General features: G+C 40.3%; 1 protein-coding gene across 1 annotated transcript in view; it reads right to left on the minus strand.

The window, feature by feature from the left end:
• JMY (junction mediating and regulatory protein, p53 cofactor) overlaps positions 1–17,789 on the minus strand; it is a 72,873-nt gene that overhangs the window by 42,500 nt on the left and 12,584 nt on the right. Inside the window, exon 2 of the mRNA XM_033085660.1 lies at positions 12,171–12,344. Coding sequence (XP_032941551.1) covers positions 12,171–12,344 — 174 coding nt within the window. The remainder of the gene's footprint in view (positions 1–12,170; positions 12,345–17,789) is intronic.

Below are 17,789 nucleotides of genomic sequence, written 5' to 3' on the forward strand. Positions count from 1 at the left end.
AGATCCCCACTGAGGTCATCAATAAGAGCACCGCAATGCCTTCACCAACCAGCAAGAAGGAAACACAAGCTTTCCCAGGTGCCATAGGCTTTTGGAGAATGCACATTCCCGAGTACAGTCAGATTGTGAGCCCTCTCTACCTGGTCACCCGTAAAAAGAACGATTTCCACTGGGGTGCTGAGTAGCAGCAAGCCTTTGCCCAGATCAAGCAGAAAATCGCTCATGCAGTGGCCCTTGGCCCAGTCAGGACGGGACCAGAGGTAAAGAATGTGCTTTATTCTGCAGCCGGGAACCATGGCTTGTCCTGGAGCCTTTGGCAGAAGGTGCCTGGGGAGACTTGAGGCCGACCTCTGGGATTCTGGAGCCGGAGCTACAGAGGGTCTGAAGCCAACTACACTCCCACAGAGAAGGAGATCTTGGCTGCCTATGAAGGAGTCCAAGCTGCCTCAGAAGCGATTGAAACGGAAGCACAACTCCTCCTGGCACCCCGACTACCAGTGCTGGGGTGGATGTTCAAAGGAAAGGTTCTCTCTACCCACCACGCCACCTACACCACATGGAGCAAGTAGACTGCGCTCATCACACAACATGCCCGCATCAGAAAACCAAATTGCCCTGGAATTTTAGAGATAATTACTAACTGGCCGGAAGGTGAAAACTTTAGCCTTGCTGATGATGAAGAGCAAGAACAAGTGAGCCGGGTTGAGGAAGCCCCACCGTATAACCAACTGCCAGCAGATGAAACACACTACGCTCTTTTCACTGATGGCTCCTGCCGCATCGTGGGGATGAACCAGAAGTGGAAAGCAGCCGTATGGAGCCCCACTCGACAGGTTGCACAAGCTACCGAAGGAGAAGGTGGATCAAGTCAATTTGCTGAACTCAAAGCTGTTCAGCTGGCCCTGGACATTGCTGAAAAAGAGAAGTGGCCAAAGCCCTACCTTTATACTGACTCGTGGATGGTAGCCAATGCTCTGTAGGGTTGGTTGGAAAGGTGGAAAAAGACAAACTGGCAACATAGGGGAAAACCAATCTGGGCTGCTGATGAGTGGAAAGACATTGCCACCCAGGTAGAGAAACTACCTGTGAAAGTTCGTCATGTGGATGCCCATGTCCCCAAGAGTTGGGCTAATGAGGAACATCAACACAACGAGCAGGTAGATCAGGCCTCAAAAGTGTCAAAAATAGACTTAGATTGGCAACACAAGGGAGAATTGTTCCTGGCTCGATGGGCCCATGATGCCTCAGGTCATCAGGGCAGAGATGCTACGTATAAGTGGGCACGAGACTGAGGGGTGGATCTAATCATCGACAGTATCTCTCAAGTCATCCATGACTGTGAGACGTGTGCTGCCATTAAACAGGTCAAGCGGGTGAAGCCTCTCTGGTATGGTGGGCATTGGTCCAAATATAAGTACGGGGAGGCCTGGCAGATTGACTACATCACACTGCCTCAGACCCACCAAGGCAAGCGCTATGTGCTGACCATGGTGGAAGCCACCACTGGATGGTTGGAGACCTACCCTGTGCCTCATGCCACTGCTCGGAACACCATCCTGGGCCTTGAGAAACAGGTCCTTTAGGGGCATGGCACCCCTGAGAGAATTGAGTCAGACAACGGGACTCATTTCAAGAACAGCCTCATAAACAGTTGGGCTAGGGAACACGGCATTGAGTGGGTGTACCACATTCCCTACCATGCACCAGCAGCTGGGAAGGTCGAACGGTGCAATGGCCTGCTTAAAACCACCTTGAAGGCACTTGGTGGGGGGACTTTCAAGAACTGGAAAAGTAATCTACCAAAGGCCACATGGTTAGTGAATACCCGAGGTTCCACTAACCAAGAAAGCCCTGCCCAATCTGAGCTCTTGGGAACACCAGATGGAGATAAGGTTCTAGTGGTACATATCAGAAGTATGCTAGGGAAAACTGTTTGGGTGAACTCTGCCTCCAGCAAAGACAACCCTGTCCGTGGGGTGGTTTTTGCTCAAGGACCAGGTTGTACCTGGTGGGTGATGCAAAAGGATGGAGAGACCCGATGCATACCCCAAGGAGACCTTGTCCTAGAGTAAACTATCTATGGTACTGTGTCTGTAACTGCATGTATGTATATAATTTAAAAGTTCTAATTTAATGTAGTATATTAGCATAAAAAAAATTTGGAGTAGATAATGTTGTGGGATGGGGGGAGTTTTAGAAATTTTTCCCATTGTTATGTTAAGATGGCTGGGGCGGCGCCTCTTTAGCCGTTAAGTGCTCAGGACAAAGAGATGGCTGGGATGGCCCTGAGTGCTCAATTGCAGAAGGTGGTGTGCTGCTTTGTCCTTCAGCGGGTAGGGGGACATTCGCAGCTCACCGCCCGAACTCGAGGAGAGAGGTTGTTTTTCTCCGTGGTGAGATCAGGGCTCCTGCACTCTGACTGCTAAAGCTTCCTGCTTCTGAGAACAACACTGAAAACCGGAACACCCACGGTGAGCAAGTTCTTCCCTCACCCTTCTCCCACCTGGGATGGCCGGCGCCACCTCGCTCCCCTGCCCCTGCAGCCGCCGTGACTGAAAGGCTGCCTGCCCTGCTCCATCGGGACTGTGCGGACAAGGAGGGCATCTGTGACTGGGAAAAGGGACTGAGACAGAGTTTCATTCTGTTCTGTCACTGGGTTTTTTTCCCCCTCATAGCTAATGCTGTTTTTGTTTGTCTTATATCAGTAAAGAACTGTTATTCCAAACCCATACCTTTTGCCTGAGAGTTCATGAATTTCCAAATTATAGTAAACGGGGAGGTAGGAGATTTTCACTATCCATTGTTTTTTGAAAAAAAAACCTCTCACCTTTTTCCTTTTCCTGGCGATACTGTCCCTTTAAACCAGGACAACTAGTTATTTGAAAATTTTGTTTTAAACTAAGTTAACTAAAAGACAAATGGGCTTGAGTGTTTCCAGACAAAATAGATTCTGTTTTTTGTATGAAAATGATTGGATGGATTTTTAAATCTTCAGTTAAAAAAAACTTAATGTATACAATAGACAAAATATTAAACATATATATCAAGAGTTCATCAAAATATGGTTGACAATTTTTATGCACAAATATACTGAAAAAAGATAGTGACACAAGTATTAGCCAGAAGAAATCAGATTAAAGACATATAAAAAGCCATGAACATGGATACTGAAAACAACTGTAACAATTAGAAATAAAGCCTAATAAGTTTGATTATGAAGTTGGCAAATATTATGAAAGCTTACAAAAAGGTTTTTTTTCAGAGCACAATTAAAAAAAAGTACTAGATTTCAAACTATTTGGGTAAAAAAATCTTTTTGCAAGATTTAGGCTCTCAGTAAATTTTTCAACCTCTGAAGGCTTTCAGTCCCTCTCCTTGACCTCTACAGTCTGAATAATATTACATCAAAGTCTCCTCCTTTTTCTCTTTCCCTATCCCCAACACTGCAAAGAAAAAAACCATACATTTCTAGGTTTCACCCCCCTTGACTCTAATCCTCAGTGACACATAATTTAAAATTTTCTGCACATTTACCAGCCTCGCAAAGTTCGATCAAGATGCCTTTTTGAATGTATACACTGATTCTGCATTTTTCTGCACTATTTCCTCCGTTACTAGCACTTGTGGAGGAAAAAAATATGAAGAAATACATTGATAACATCCAAATTCTGTTACAGGTCTCCAAAACTGATGGTTAACCCAAATCATTAAGAGCCACTGATGACTCTCTTTCTGAACACATATATATTTGGTGTTCACAGTTAAACTGTGGAATTTACTGCCACAGAGTGTGTAAGGTTTACTAAGAGTTTGTCTTTGCTTTATTTCTAGTTTGTTTTAAAGCACCATGGGTTCATTGAGGTACCCCTATTTTTTATACCTTCTATCCCTTAACATTTGTGATTTATATATCTTTCTTATCTTTGCTGAACCATGTGCTTTCCAGACTAAGGCAGTCCAAATCTTTTACTCTGGTCTAGCACTGAGGATGCTTAATAGGGAAACACCCTTATGTTCCATACTGTCACTACTCTGATATGGAACATTTTTGAAAGGAAGAAATTAAAACTATGATGCTTAAGATGCACATATACCATGGATGTATACCAAAGTGTGATGTTTCATATTTGGTGCTTTGTTTTTTTATCTATCTAATAATTCAAACCCTTTTTCTTTGCTCTTTCAAAATACTGAATAGCAAGCTATTTTCAGCAAACTCAAGGTAACTCATACATTTTTCCTCAGAAGTAGTAATTAGTTAATTAGGTGCAAATGTTGTGCATGTATGTTTTTTGAGGTTATCACCAACTTTCTGCATATGTATTAGTTTTTATTTCTTGAAATTTCACCTACCATTTTATTATCCAGCCCAGCTTTTTGTAAGGCGACCTTTTACAAAAATAAACAATAAACCTTTTAGCATTCGAACATAATCAATTTTTTTTATAAGTCTTATTAATCACTTTTACAGATGAACACCTAGACCAGTCTTTAGTCATTTGGCAGACAAAGAGATTTAAGCAATCAGATACACACCACAGTTTTGTAGTCAGCTACCTGTGACCAGGAACTAAGTTTCAATAAATGATTTGGGGTACCAACCTGCTTTCTATTAGATTGCCTCTTTGGAACATTATTTTATTTTTGAGGAAGTCCATAAAGTCCTGACTTTAAGTCACCAAAATGTTCTGTTCTGAGTTCATATAATACTCTAGAGGATTTATTTCAGATTGTAAATAGAGACTAACATACAACCATTTTGAATCAAACTATAAAGATAATCAGCATAATTCACCATATTGCATCATATTTTCAAATAAGTAAACAATATTTTCCACAAAGTTCCTGAGTATTTTGCATAAAATTAGATTTCTTCACCAGTCCACATATTTTTCAAAACCTACATTTATTTAAGAATAATTCCTGAAAATGTGAGGACACACCTGCAGCTACAAATAGATTTAGAAAAAAGTTTAAAATCCTTTGAAGTTTTACAATTTCTACAAAATAACTTTATGTGATTGGAGACACTTAAAAAGAGAATTCTCTAAGTACTTTTTGAAGTAATTCTCTCAGTTTTGCCAGCTGTTCTCATAGCTAAATTTCTTGTTTCATACTTCATGAAGTTATTTTTTAGCCAAAATTTTTCATGTTCAATACAACTTATGTCTAAGTATTTAATTTTGCATAAATCAAAGTTAAATTAGTTATGAAGTTCACTACTGCAATTCATCACCATATATTAAACAAATCCACAGAGCTGAGCCAGAATTGTATTTTTAATATACTAGAATCCATATAAGCGAGCTTCAGATGGAAGCAAACCTTCAGACAGACTAATAAAAAATTTTTAAAGGCAGGATATTATGAATTATCAACATATACACTGCTCTAATCTCTAGCTTCCATGCTAGACCTCAATATTAATATATTTGAAGTCCTCAAAATATCCTCATATTCTCATGAACTAACATGTAAGTAAAAATAATTAACACCTAAGCAATGAAGCTGTGTTAAGTGTGTTTAATATATTTAACATATGCTAAGTTTTCAATGTTCTCATTTCCTGAAGATGAGTTGAGATGTAATGGTGTCTTTAGGCTTTCACTCGTAATGAGATATTATCACTTTCCAGTTAAGCAAAACCGGTTCAACTCAGACCTTCAAGAATGCATGTTTTGAAGTTTTGTTGGCATCTACACTTAGGTTTCAAAGCAATTTGTTACATTTTATCTTTAGTCCAATATCAAGGACATCCAAAAACCTCTCAAGCATGAAAAGAGAAGGCCTCCCACTGATTTCACTTGGCGTTTGATCAAACCCCGGTGCCAATTCATCATGACTGAAGTACTGTCCACAACTACAAGGCCATATAAATTGTAAAAGGTAGTTGCTTTGTCTGTATGAAGACTGGTGAACACAGATGTACAGACAAAAAAGGCTTCGGTGTTTTGTCCATGAAGTCATTTTTTGAAATACTTTTTTTTTTCTTTTCTAAATAACCAGATTTGGTATCCTGCAGCAAAGAAATCTTCACAGCTAATCTTAAAGGACTTAAAGCCTGATCACAGTAACCTGGTCAGTAATTCTATAGCCAAATATCAGCCACTAACAGGTCACTCCCTTGCTTACTTTCTGAAGAACACAGCACTATGTACAGTAAATTCACGAATACAAGCCGCACTGAGTATAAGCCACATCTCTGGGTGTTGGCAAATATTTCCTTTTTTGTCCATAAATAAGCCGCACCTGAGTATAAGCCGCTCTGTCGTTCGCAGCGAGGACCCGCGTGCAACAAAGTTGCCAAATAGTAACAGAACGGCGGCAGGGCGGGGTTTACTGGCTCAGCTAAGGCTGTGCAGGCTCGGCCCGCTAGGGGCTGCTGATGGGGCCGGGTAGCCCAGCCCGGCGCTGCCACTGGGGGCCAGCCGCTGCTGCCACTGGGCTCGGTCACCACGGCCCGGCGCTGCCCTGTGGTGGCAGGCAGAGACGGAGCCCCCCGCCGCCTCCCAGAGCCGCGGCAGTGGCGGCCCGGGTCCCCCCCCTCCTCCCCAGGCCGCGGCAATGGTGGCGTGGGTCCCCCGCCGCGGCTCGGGGAGGCAGCAGCAGTGGCGGCCTGGGTCCCCCGCCGCCTCCCAGAGCCGCGGCAGGGGCGGTCCGGGTCCCCCCTCTCCTCCCCGAGCCGCGGCAATAGCAGCGCGGGGCCCCCCTGTCTCTCTCCCGGGCTGCAGCAGAGGAGGGAAGGAGAGAGCTCTCCCGCCTCTCTCCCTGCCCCCCGTGCTGCCTACAGGCAGCCAGGCTCCACCCACGGTGCAACAGAGTAGCAACTTGTAACAATCGCAAAATGCCGACACTGCAGCAGCTCGGCTCGGCACTCTGGCTGGCACTTCTGAGGTTGTAAATGTCAGAAAATTATTCACATATTAGCCGCTCCTGAATATTTTCCGCATTTCCGGTTTAGGAGCAAAATCTTAGTCAAATTGGTGCGGCTTGTATTCGTGAAATTACTGTATGGAGGATCTCACAAAGTTTAGATTTAGCTTTCTGAAATCAAAAGCACTAGAACATAGGTATCTACTCCGATTTATCCAAATTTCAGGAACACTTAACTTTTTTATTTCCAGCTATTGATGCCTACTACCTACCACTTTTCTTCAATGGCAATGTGTGTTCTGCACACACAAAAATTTTTAGACAGAAATTATTTCTTTTGATTAAGGAAAAATTTGTGGCATGTGAAACATTTTTAGAAGGAAAAATATAACACCTTTTTTTAGTTCCCAAGTACAGTAATTTCATGACTATAAGGCACACCCTTTTGACTAAAATTCTCCTCTGAACCCGGAAGTGCGCCTTATAGTCTGGTGCGCCTTATCTGATGTACAAAGTTCGGAAATTTGCGAACCCGGAAGTGCGAGCTGCGAGCTGAGCCGGGAACCACGGGAGCCGCGGCCGCCGGGCAGGGGAAGCCAGGAACTGGTGCGGCCGCCGGCCGGGGAGAAGCAGGGGGAAGCGGCGCGGCCATGGAGAAGCGCCAAGAAGCGCCCCGGGAAAGTGCCGAAAAGCAGCGAAAAAGCGCCGTGAAAAAGCGCCACGGGAAAGCAGTGAAAAAGTGCCACAGGAAAGCGCGGAAAAGTGGTAGAAAAGCAGCAAAAAAACGCCCCGGGAAAGCGCCAGAAAGCAGTGGAAAAGTGCCGCGGAAAAGCGGCAAAAGAGCACCCCGGGAAAGCACCGAAAACGCGCTCCGGGAAAGCACCAAAAAAGCGCCCCAGGAAAATGCTTTTCAGCGTCAGTGGTGAAAAAGCCGCGAAAAAGCGCCCTGGGAAAGCGCTGAAAAGTGGCAAAAAAGCGCCCTGGGAAAGCGCGGAAAAGTGGCGAAAAAGTGCCCCAGGAAAGCGCTGAAAAGTGGTGAAAAAGCGCCACGAAAAAGCAGCGAAAAGTGGCAAAAAAAACGTCGCGGGAAAGCACTGAAAAGTGCCGCGGGAAAGCACTGAAAAGGAGCGAAAAAGTGCTGCAGGAAAGCGCTGAGAAGCGGCGCGGGAAAGCGCCGAGAAGCGGCACCACCACCAGCCGAAAGGAAGCCAGGACGCAGCGCGGTCGCGCAGTGGGAGCCAGGAGCCGTGAGCAGTGCCAGCCGGTGCCGGGGGCGGGTGGGAGTGCTGGGGCCTGCTGCCCAGGGAGGGCACCTGGGGCTGCGTCTAAAGGCTACATCAATCTTTGAAAAATGTTTGCAAATTGAGCACCTGCCAGTAATTCGTTACTTCATTGCATGCCACACGGCTCCTCGCTGCAAAAACATAGTGCGCCTTATAGTCCAGTGCGTCTTATATGATCTACAAAGTTGTGAAAGTTGCCGACTCCCTGGGGGTGTGCCTTATAGTCCGGTGTGCCTTACGGTCGTGAAATTACTGTAGTCTGATTCTTAGCAAACAGAATATCTTAAATTCCATTTAAAATTCAACATCAATGCTAGATAAAATAACCTATGAACACTGTTTGTCCTGTGGTTTATGTTCACAGTTGTCTTCCCAGTTCTTGAAAGAATATACAGACAACCCAAAACATGTAACACAGCATTTGAATATCAAGGCTCACTTGATACTGCGAGAGTCTGAAATCAGAACAAAAGGTCCAGTAACCCATGCAGTGAAATTAACATGCTAAAACTCACTGCTTGAATGTCTTTACATATTACTACAACTAAACCAGCAACAGTCCGCAATTAAATCAGAAAGTGTCTACACAAATTCAGCCCAGCTTTTACAGATACATAAAATATAACACTGTCTTCAATTCCTTTATTATGCCTTCCCCAGCATTCAGTGAACATATGGACTGTTTGGCTGGCTTATCAATACAACTTTACACATTTACCTTACAAAATACAGTCATACTAAACACAGAGAGTATGTCTACTAAGTGTATCCTGTATTTTAATCTTGAAATGAGTACAGACTTGCTTCTTTGATAGGCATTTCTCTATTTGATAATACCACTCATTAGAAGCTGTTTTTTATTTCTGTGTCCCTCATGAAGGCCTTGGGGCAAGCAGGTTGTTCCCATATCATACATACAGAGACTTAAGTCCAAAACACAGCTGTGCTTGCAGTGCTCAGTTCTTTCAAGAATGCATGGTATCTGGTAAGCAACTTGACTTGCTTGGAGGGACGTCCCCATGGATTTCAGCAGCACTTACATATAAAGAGCATTTATATAAACAAAACCAGGCTTCTGATGTTGGAAGCCCAAAAAAAGAGAAGCATTTCTCTTACTGAACACATTGTTCTCAAGTCAGAAGACTAGTTCATAATTAAGCAGAAATGCCATTAGAAGTTACTTTTCCACAGTGACATTTCATTTCAAAATAACCCACCCTTTTTTCCTTTCATGATCTTACAGCTTTTTCACTCTGTTTTTCAAATCCAGAAATATTTAAGTACTTCAAAACAGATTAGACTCCTCATACACCTAAATGTTCCATCCTTTTTATTAAATGAAGCAAAATACAGCTGAAAAATCAGCATACAATCAAAATATAAAATGAAACAAGATTCTATCATGTCTATAACGGGCTATAATATATACAATGTCTATAATATATAATGTCTATAATAGAAATCTACACTTCCAAGCTTCCACACGTTTTTTAACTTTGTTATGAACTTTCATTCTGGGTTGCTTAGTTTGTGGATTGTTGTTTGGTAGGTTTCCTTTGCAAAGCCTCCACTCATCAGACAGAACTTACAGTAATTTTACAACTATAAGGCGCACCCTTTTGACTAAAATTTTCGCTCGAACCTGGAAGTGCGCCTTACAGTCCGGTGCGCCCTATCAGATGCACAAAGTTGCGAAATTTGCCAAACCAGAAGTGTGAGCTGTGAGTCGTGGGGGGAGCCGGAAGTGCCATGGCAGCCGGCTGGAGGCAGGCCCAGGGGTCCGCGGCACCTCCGTTCCCGGGTTCAGGCAGTCCTGGGGGCCCATGGCTGCTGGGTGAAGGCGGGCCAGGGGGCCCACGGCACCCCCCCCTCCGCCCGGGTCCAGGCAGTCCCGGGGGCCCATGGCTGCCGGGTCCAGGGGGGCCCGGTGGCTCATGGCACCGCCCCTGCCAGGTACAGGCGGGCCCGGGGGCCAATGGCTGCCGGGTTGAGGCAGGGCCTTGGCCAGCAACCGCGCGGGGGGAGCTGGGGGCAGAGCCTCACTGCAAAAAAAAAGTGCGCCTTATAGTCCGGTACGCCTTATGGTCATGAAATTACTGTAGTTTGTGTTTCCCCCTTGCCTCCTACAGGCTTGTCTTCTCCTTAAAATTTCACAGGAACAGCAGAAATTTAACACCAAATGACATATATTCCAATTTTTATATCCTGCTCCAGAAGAAGAACACACTCTTCTCCAAGATTACAAATCACGTAATTAACTTCATTCAAAACTCACTGTGAAAACAGACAAAATTAAGTTGATTAAAATACTTAAAACCTCCCAAATTCTTAAAAAAACCCACAAAAAACCCCAAACCAAACAAAAACAACTTCCCCACAAATTAGAAACAGATAGCTAATACAGAAAGGACCGCCAGAAAAACATACGCAGCAAGTTAATACAAACCATTCCATGCACAAGTTCTATTTATAAAACATTTCTTCAACCCCAGCTACCCAGTATAATGTATGTTTTGTCATCATAGATACAAGTACTGCTTTCTCTCAAACGATGAAAGAAAAACAAGAGATGGCATCTTTCTCTACTGCATTATACAGATGACGAAGTTCTTTAACTCAAAAATTGCCAAGTTAGAAAGAGTACATTAGAAGAAATTATGTATGACTCAAATAATCAACCACAGAACACACCTCTGAAGTTTATCAACATTAATCTTCCAGGAAGAATATCAAATGATGCATTTTAAAACTGGAATTCAAAAGATTACTGAGGTTTTAAAAAATCAAAACAAAGCAGAGCACAACACAACTCTTAATATGTATTTCTATTATTGTAATATTTATTCCTCTTATTTGACAAAAGAACAAACAAATCATCTTTTTCTCTACTACAAATTTAAATAAAATGGGAATTATTTCACAGTGCTTTGAAGACAGCTTTTTAATAAATGAAGCATTTATAGTCTTCAACTGTATAATGCATCTGAAAAAAATATTCATGCCAATTCTCTGTGCAGCGACATTTATCATTCACAAGAAGAAAAAGCACTTTTAGCTAAACCGTCATCACATTATAAAACCAAATTCATTTAAGATTGCTGATTTTTCTGAAAAATCACTTTAGGCACACAGCAATATTCCAAAATAAAACTAGTACATAATAAATTCTTTTGCTTTCCTCCCTCATTCTTTCTCAAAACCAGAGAAGAACACTATTCTTAAGCTGAAAACAGTGGAAAAATTGTTGGCTAATTGAACAAGGTGTCAAGGTGAGATAAACCAACATGTACAATACAGATTAAATAACAAAATTTTAGCTTGGAATCAGAAGGTTGCAGTCTTAATAATCTGCACAGGAACTAATAATTTTATCATAAGTACTTCCAAGATGCAATAACGATAACATTTGTCAGTTCTGGCTAAGCATTCAAGACTAGAACTACTGTGAAATATAAGAAACATACACATTCTGAAACAATTTAACCAAAATGCAGTATTCTTCAGATGGCTTTTTTAGCTCTTAGGAAAACATACCGTCCAAGTGTTACAACAAATTATGTATTTTAATATGGTTCCATGTGTTTAAGTCCTTTGCAACATCAGATAAAAAGCCACTGACTTTCCACAGTTCACTAGATTATCTCAGGAAACTAAAATGAAAAATAACTTTCTATGTAATTTTTTAGAATTAAGTATAAATACAGTAATATAAATATCTTTGTATTTTATACATTACTAAATATTCCCAGCAACCACAAAATTTTAAGTCTGACTATTTAATTCAGCCATGCATTTGAAGGGTAGGACAGTAAGACAAACAGGTGGTGTTTAGCTACATGTATCAGATGTTCTCGCTCTTCAAAAGCTCTCATTTGAGTGAAGAGCCCAGAAAAATAGGGTCAGCATCTAGTAGAAAAATATCACTTCATAATATACTGCATAACAGAACTAGTAAATAGGAACTAAAATGCAGAACTTCCTAATTAATAAGAATCTCAGTCGTCTTTACCCTACCTTTATCTGCTGTCTTCTAAGCATCGCAAGCTCCCTCATATCTCGGAATGGTTGCAGTAAGTACTGGTAGAGCTCTGTGGTTGCTTCTGCAAGATTACTGTAGGCTTCATCTTCCATTTGGTACAGTTCAAGGAGCTCTACCATACTTTCTGTATTCTTATGCTTTTCCAGAAGCTGCAGGAAAAACAGGAGTTTCAATGAAAATATTGGAACATTCCTGTTAAAAGTGAAAGTAATTTTAAAAACATTTTCAGCCTATCCTCTTGTATCATCTTTCCCTTCCCACAAAACCACCAGACAAATTAAACAAAACAAAATAATCATAGTTCCCAAAACACATCTTCAACTCAGCCAGTTATGTATGAGCACATCTCTGATAACCTTAACTGAGCAGCACTCAGACTGATTTTTAATTTCCAAAAATTTCTGGAAGGTAATGAATACAAGCACAAAGGCAGCAGAAAATGCAACTTAGCACAACAATGTAGTGCTCAAATATGCTACTTCAGCTACTTATCACTTTTAGAGCAGAGGGAAAAGGAGTGATAGACAATGAGACAAAAAGAGATGTTGCATTTTGAACTTTCCACATTTTTGAGAATTTCTGAGGTTTGGGTTTTACGGTATTCTGTCAGTCTGTTCTGTAGACCTACACAGCCTCCACTGTATCAGTAATCTACATGAAAAAAACTTCCTAGAACGTTCAGTCACGAAACTTCAAATGTATGAACTTCCCATTAATTTCATTTTTACAACAGGAATTACCTAAGCACAAAAATCCTTAAAAAATACTTAGATGTTAGTGTGAAACTACTTTAATTCATATAAGAATATACAACATCAAAGTCTGTCTGTTCTTTTAGTTCTTATGAAGCAAAAATTCACTTGTTTGTACAAATTAGCTACGATGTATGATTTTTTTTTCTATTGTATATGCTCATTTTGCATCTGTTTTAGGCATTTGCCGAAGCAGACTTCACATGGTGCTGGGAACCTTTCACCATTTCTAATTAAAAATATTTCGTTTTTTTAATAAAAATTAATCTCATGCAGTAGAGTACTTAATGTATTTACAAAGACAAGATTATCTGAAATTAAGTCGCCTCTTATATAATTTTCCAAGTTAAAATCTCTTGTCCTTTACACGATCATCTCAAAAAGCATATATTCAGAGTGCAAGTTTATTTAAACTTAACAAAGATTAGGAACACTGCAGAATAAATACATCCTTATCTTCTACCTGTTCATTCAAGTTGGATGCTAAGCCATTCATTAAATACTTTCTGTATAATGAAATGTCTTTCAGTTACCAGAATGGGTATGAAAAATGTCTTTCTTTGTAATGGAAAGTTTGTTTTTGAACATCTCTGTAACTCCACGTTTGAAGCACTACAGAAGGTTAGAGAGAGGATGCAGAGCAGAAGGCAGAGATGCTCGTAGTGGCTTTATTTATATGTTCAGTGCTAAAGAGCTTTCACTTATTAAGGTTTAGCAGAGGTCTGTGAGAGAAGATGTAGAACATATGTGAAACTCCTCACAAGGAGGAAACTCAAGCACAAGGTGAAACATTTTGTTACCTAAAAAATTTCATACAGAATTGTTCCTTTTACAAAGACATTGCCTAAGGTCTTCCACTCTTCCAGTAGCACACAGTATTTTGTAGCATTTGAGTTTTCATCGAGAACATGACCATTGAGCTTGCAGTTTTTAAGACTAGCACTTTATTAACTTTCAGTCTTAGACACACGTAACATAACCTTAAACTATAGAGACCTGGATACTCTTGGATTTGCGCCTTAAGTCCTTAAGGAATCTCACACATTATTCCAACTCACTATTTGTTTTAACTGTCTAGTCTAAGAATGCACCTTCTTCCTCAGCTCCACTTCCATGCGACTAGGGCCTAAAGGCAGAGTTGCCATGTACCAGCTTTCTCTTGCTTTCCCCAGGCACAATCAGAGATCCCCCCACAGTCCCAAAGCTGTAATTATCCTTTCATCAAGTTACTAAATCTTTCTTCTCAAACCATCCGTTGCAAGAAGGAGGAACTCTATCAGTACACGACAATTTCCTTTTAGTTGGTTAGGCTATTAGTATCTTACTATAAATTGTATTTACACTGCCGTTTCATCATGAAACACTACTACTCTACTAGGATACAAATTCTAGAGGGCAACAAAATATGACAATTTGAGAAAATGTAATAATTTACATATCATTTAAACGAGAATCTTAGGTACATTTATTCCAAGAACAGAACAACACAATGCAGGGGTTTTTTTTCTTTTTATTCACAGACCATTCTTAATGCCCATTTTGTAGTTCTGATTTAGTTCTGATTTTGGTAGATATGCACAACTTTGCACAAGCTGTAATGAAAGCGCCAAGAAATGAAGAACCAACTCAATTTTATGACTATCAGAATAGTACAGAGACATCTTAAGGATATGAATAACTAGTATCTACTTATAACTAGTTGGTTGTTAGAAAAAATCATGTCCATCACTGAAAACAGTAGGCATAAAATAATGAATTATCAATACATTCCTGTGCATACAAAAGGTAAGTAAATGGATGTAACTTCATGGTCTTGTCTGTGTTAGTCTGCTACTGGGGTTACCCAAAACGTAAATCAAATTCTAATTCTCAATTCCTTCAAAAATTCCAAACCTTAATTAAAAAAAACAAACAAAACAAAACAAAAAAAACAACAACAAAAAAAACCAAAACACGTAAATGAGGGCAGGTTATTCATAACCCATTAGTATATATTAGAATTATATATATATATTTGTTCTGTAACTATTAACGCAAGGTAAGCTTCCATTCTTCACCCTAAGGCAATGATGCATGTAGGATCAATTTCCTGTTACTAATGAGGGCTTTCTGAATGAAAATGGTGACAAAATTTCACTTAATCTGCAGCTCCAGAAAAAGACATAAAAATTTACTTAGAAACCAAAGAGTATCATCTTATTTGGTTTAATGCAAATGTCAATGAGTTATTCACTAAAAGCAACTAACCTGAGAGCACTTGTTACATATAGCCTCACTACACTCATCCATCTACTCACTACAAAAACTTGGACATTCATCCATCTATTCACTAACCTTGAACATAAAGCTGGAATACTGTGTTCAGCTTTGGGACTTTCATTACAAGAAAGGCACTACGGCACCTTTCACAGAACTGGTGAATTTTCTAGAGAGTAAGTTTTATAAGAGTAGCCTAAATAAATCAAAATATCTGACTCCTGGTTAAAAATTGCAGCTCACCCTAACAGCTACTAGGGAAGCAGGAAGTAGAAAAACTCCAGTGTTTCATTGCAATGTCTTTCCCCAAGAAGAGAGATGGAGGTAAACACCTATAAAAAAACTAAATGGCATTTCCAGATACAGTACTTCTCAAAATGGTACAATAGCTTACTTAAAACGCACTTGAAAATATTTAAGCAAATATCCTAGGGAAGGTCACCTAAACTAAACTAACTACTATAAAAATCAACCCTAAGTTTATTAAACCAAGGGAAATAAGACAATATAGCTAACACAGCACTTGGAAATACCACTGCCAACCCTCTTCCCTAATCTTGATTAATGCAGGTTGGAGGTTGCTGCAGTTAATCCTAATGGAGTGTTACTCCTTCACTAAATGTACAGTTTGTCTTATTGGTGACTTTTTCTAACTGAAGCTAGTAGCTGTGTAGGGATTGGTCTCTCCTCCCAAGAAACTAATGACAGGACAAGAGGAAATAACCTCAAATTGTGTCAGGTTTTGACGGGATAGTAGAAGAATTTCTTCAAAGAAAGAATTGTCAAGCACTGAAAAAAGGTTGCGCAGTGAAGTGTCTCAGCAATCAGCCTTGGGGGTATTAAAAAGATGTGCAGATGTAGCACTTAGAAGCATGGTGTAGTGGTGGGTTTGGCAGTGCTATATTAATGGTTGGACCTGGTGATCTTAAAGGTCTTCTCTGACCTAAAAGATTATATATAAATGGTTTAAAGGAATACAGAACTATTCTCGCTCACATTTTGGAACTGGAGTGCGTACCAATCACCAAGGCTTCAACAATGCAGTGTGGTATGAGCAGAAAACCAATAGCTTTGATTCTACTTCTAGATGGATGTGTGATGAAGAGTCCAGGTGTTTTATTGCCACCAATCCAGAAGGGGAATCGACATGACAAACAGATGGTGCTAAACTGGCTGCACAGAGCACCTCCCACTATAACAGAGTCTGATGGAGCCTTCCTGTCCCAGACTGAAGACAGCTAAAGCATTTTTGAAGCTGGTTGCCAACCAGATAGTATTCAGACTACTAGATACCTGAGACGCTGGGACTAGCACAGAATTAATGGAAACCACAACCTCTACAGACTCACAGGTAGTTTGATTCTGTATGCTCCCATTTTCACACAGGCAGTACCTAAATGAGTACCTAGCCTAGTGTCTAGACCAACTGAGAAGATTAAACCAGGCACTGTTCAAAGTGTCAGCATAAAATATATAAACAATTTTTGTTCATGTATTTTATGCTGTGTGTATGCATGTGTTCATGTATTATGCCCCAGTGAAGACTAGTTCTCAGCACAGACATTCAGTGTTACTGCTCATTTACTTCAACAGTTTCAGTAGGAATTTCTGACTTTCACAATTTTTAAATCATATTATTTAAAGAAGTGGGTGGAGGAGAGTAGAGTAACATCCTGTACAAGCCTGACTAGCTCTATACCCATTGAATGCTGCATTTATTTTAAGAATCATGTTTCACAGATGTTACATTGTTCACAACTAAATGAATCCTTATATTTTAGGCAACTATTATACAGATACACTCCAACCAGTAGGAAACACTTTCTGAAAAAAAATTAACAGGACATATATTTGAACTATATAACAAAGGTTATTTCTGTCTTCTGTAATTTTTTTTATTTTGTTCAAAAAGTTTTAAAAGCATTACAGCAGACAGTGTAATTATATGCAGGTTGACCTCAGTTTGGCGCATAATCCAAAGCTTGATTTAATCACAGAAGAGTCAAGTCTTACATTTCCTTTGCTAATACTGCCAAAACATTTTTTGTGTATTTTATAAAAACATTGGGATATGATACAACCATTTTTAAGATAAAATCAGCCATACAGATAATTTTTCTTAAGCTTCCTCATATTTCTGATATAACTACAGAACACCCTACTGTCCTACGTTAAGAGGCCTGACAGAATTACCTGCCATCTTCAAGAAGAGTTCTTAAGATTCAAATTGAAGCATATTTGGTTACTGAAGCATATTCAGTTTCACAGGTCTGTTATCAGACAGAAGTACAACACAGATACTCCATCCTTTTTCCTGAGAACAGCAGTCCTGTTGCACTGGCAATAGTCCGCAATGAGCCTCAGACAATAGGTTATAAAGAAGTAAAGCTAGAGAGTACATAAAATCTATGTGCAAAAGTTTAGCAACTGAACTTAGAAGACAACTTTTTTTTCACATCAGAACATGTTTAGAACTGTTTCTCTTTAAACAAACAAAAGAAATCATTGTTTAAAGCAAATACACTCCCACACGTCCTGACAATAAGCAGAAGACTCAATTATATGAAATCTTCACCACAGGCAAAC

This window comes from Catharus ustulatus, chromosome Z, assembly GCF_009819885.2.
Source record: "Catharus ustulatus isolate bCatUst1 chromosome Z, bCatUst1.pri.v2, whole genome shotgun sequence".
NCBI lineage: Eukaryota > Metazoa > Chordata > Aves > Passeriformes > Turdidae > Catharus > Catharus ustulatus.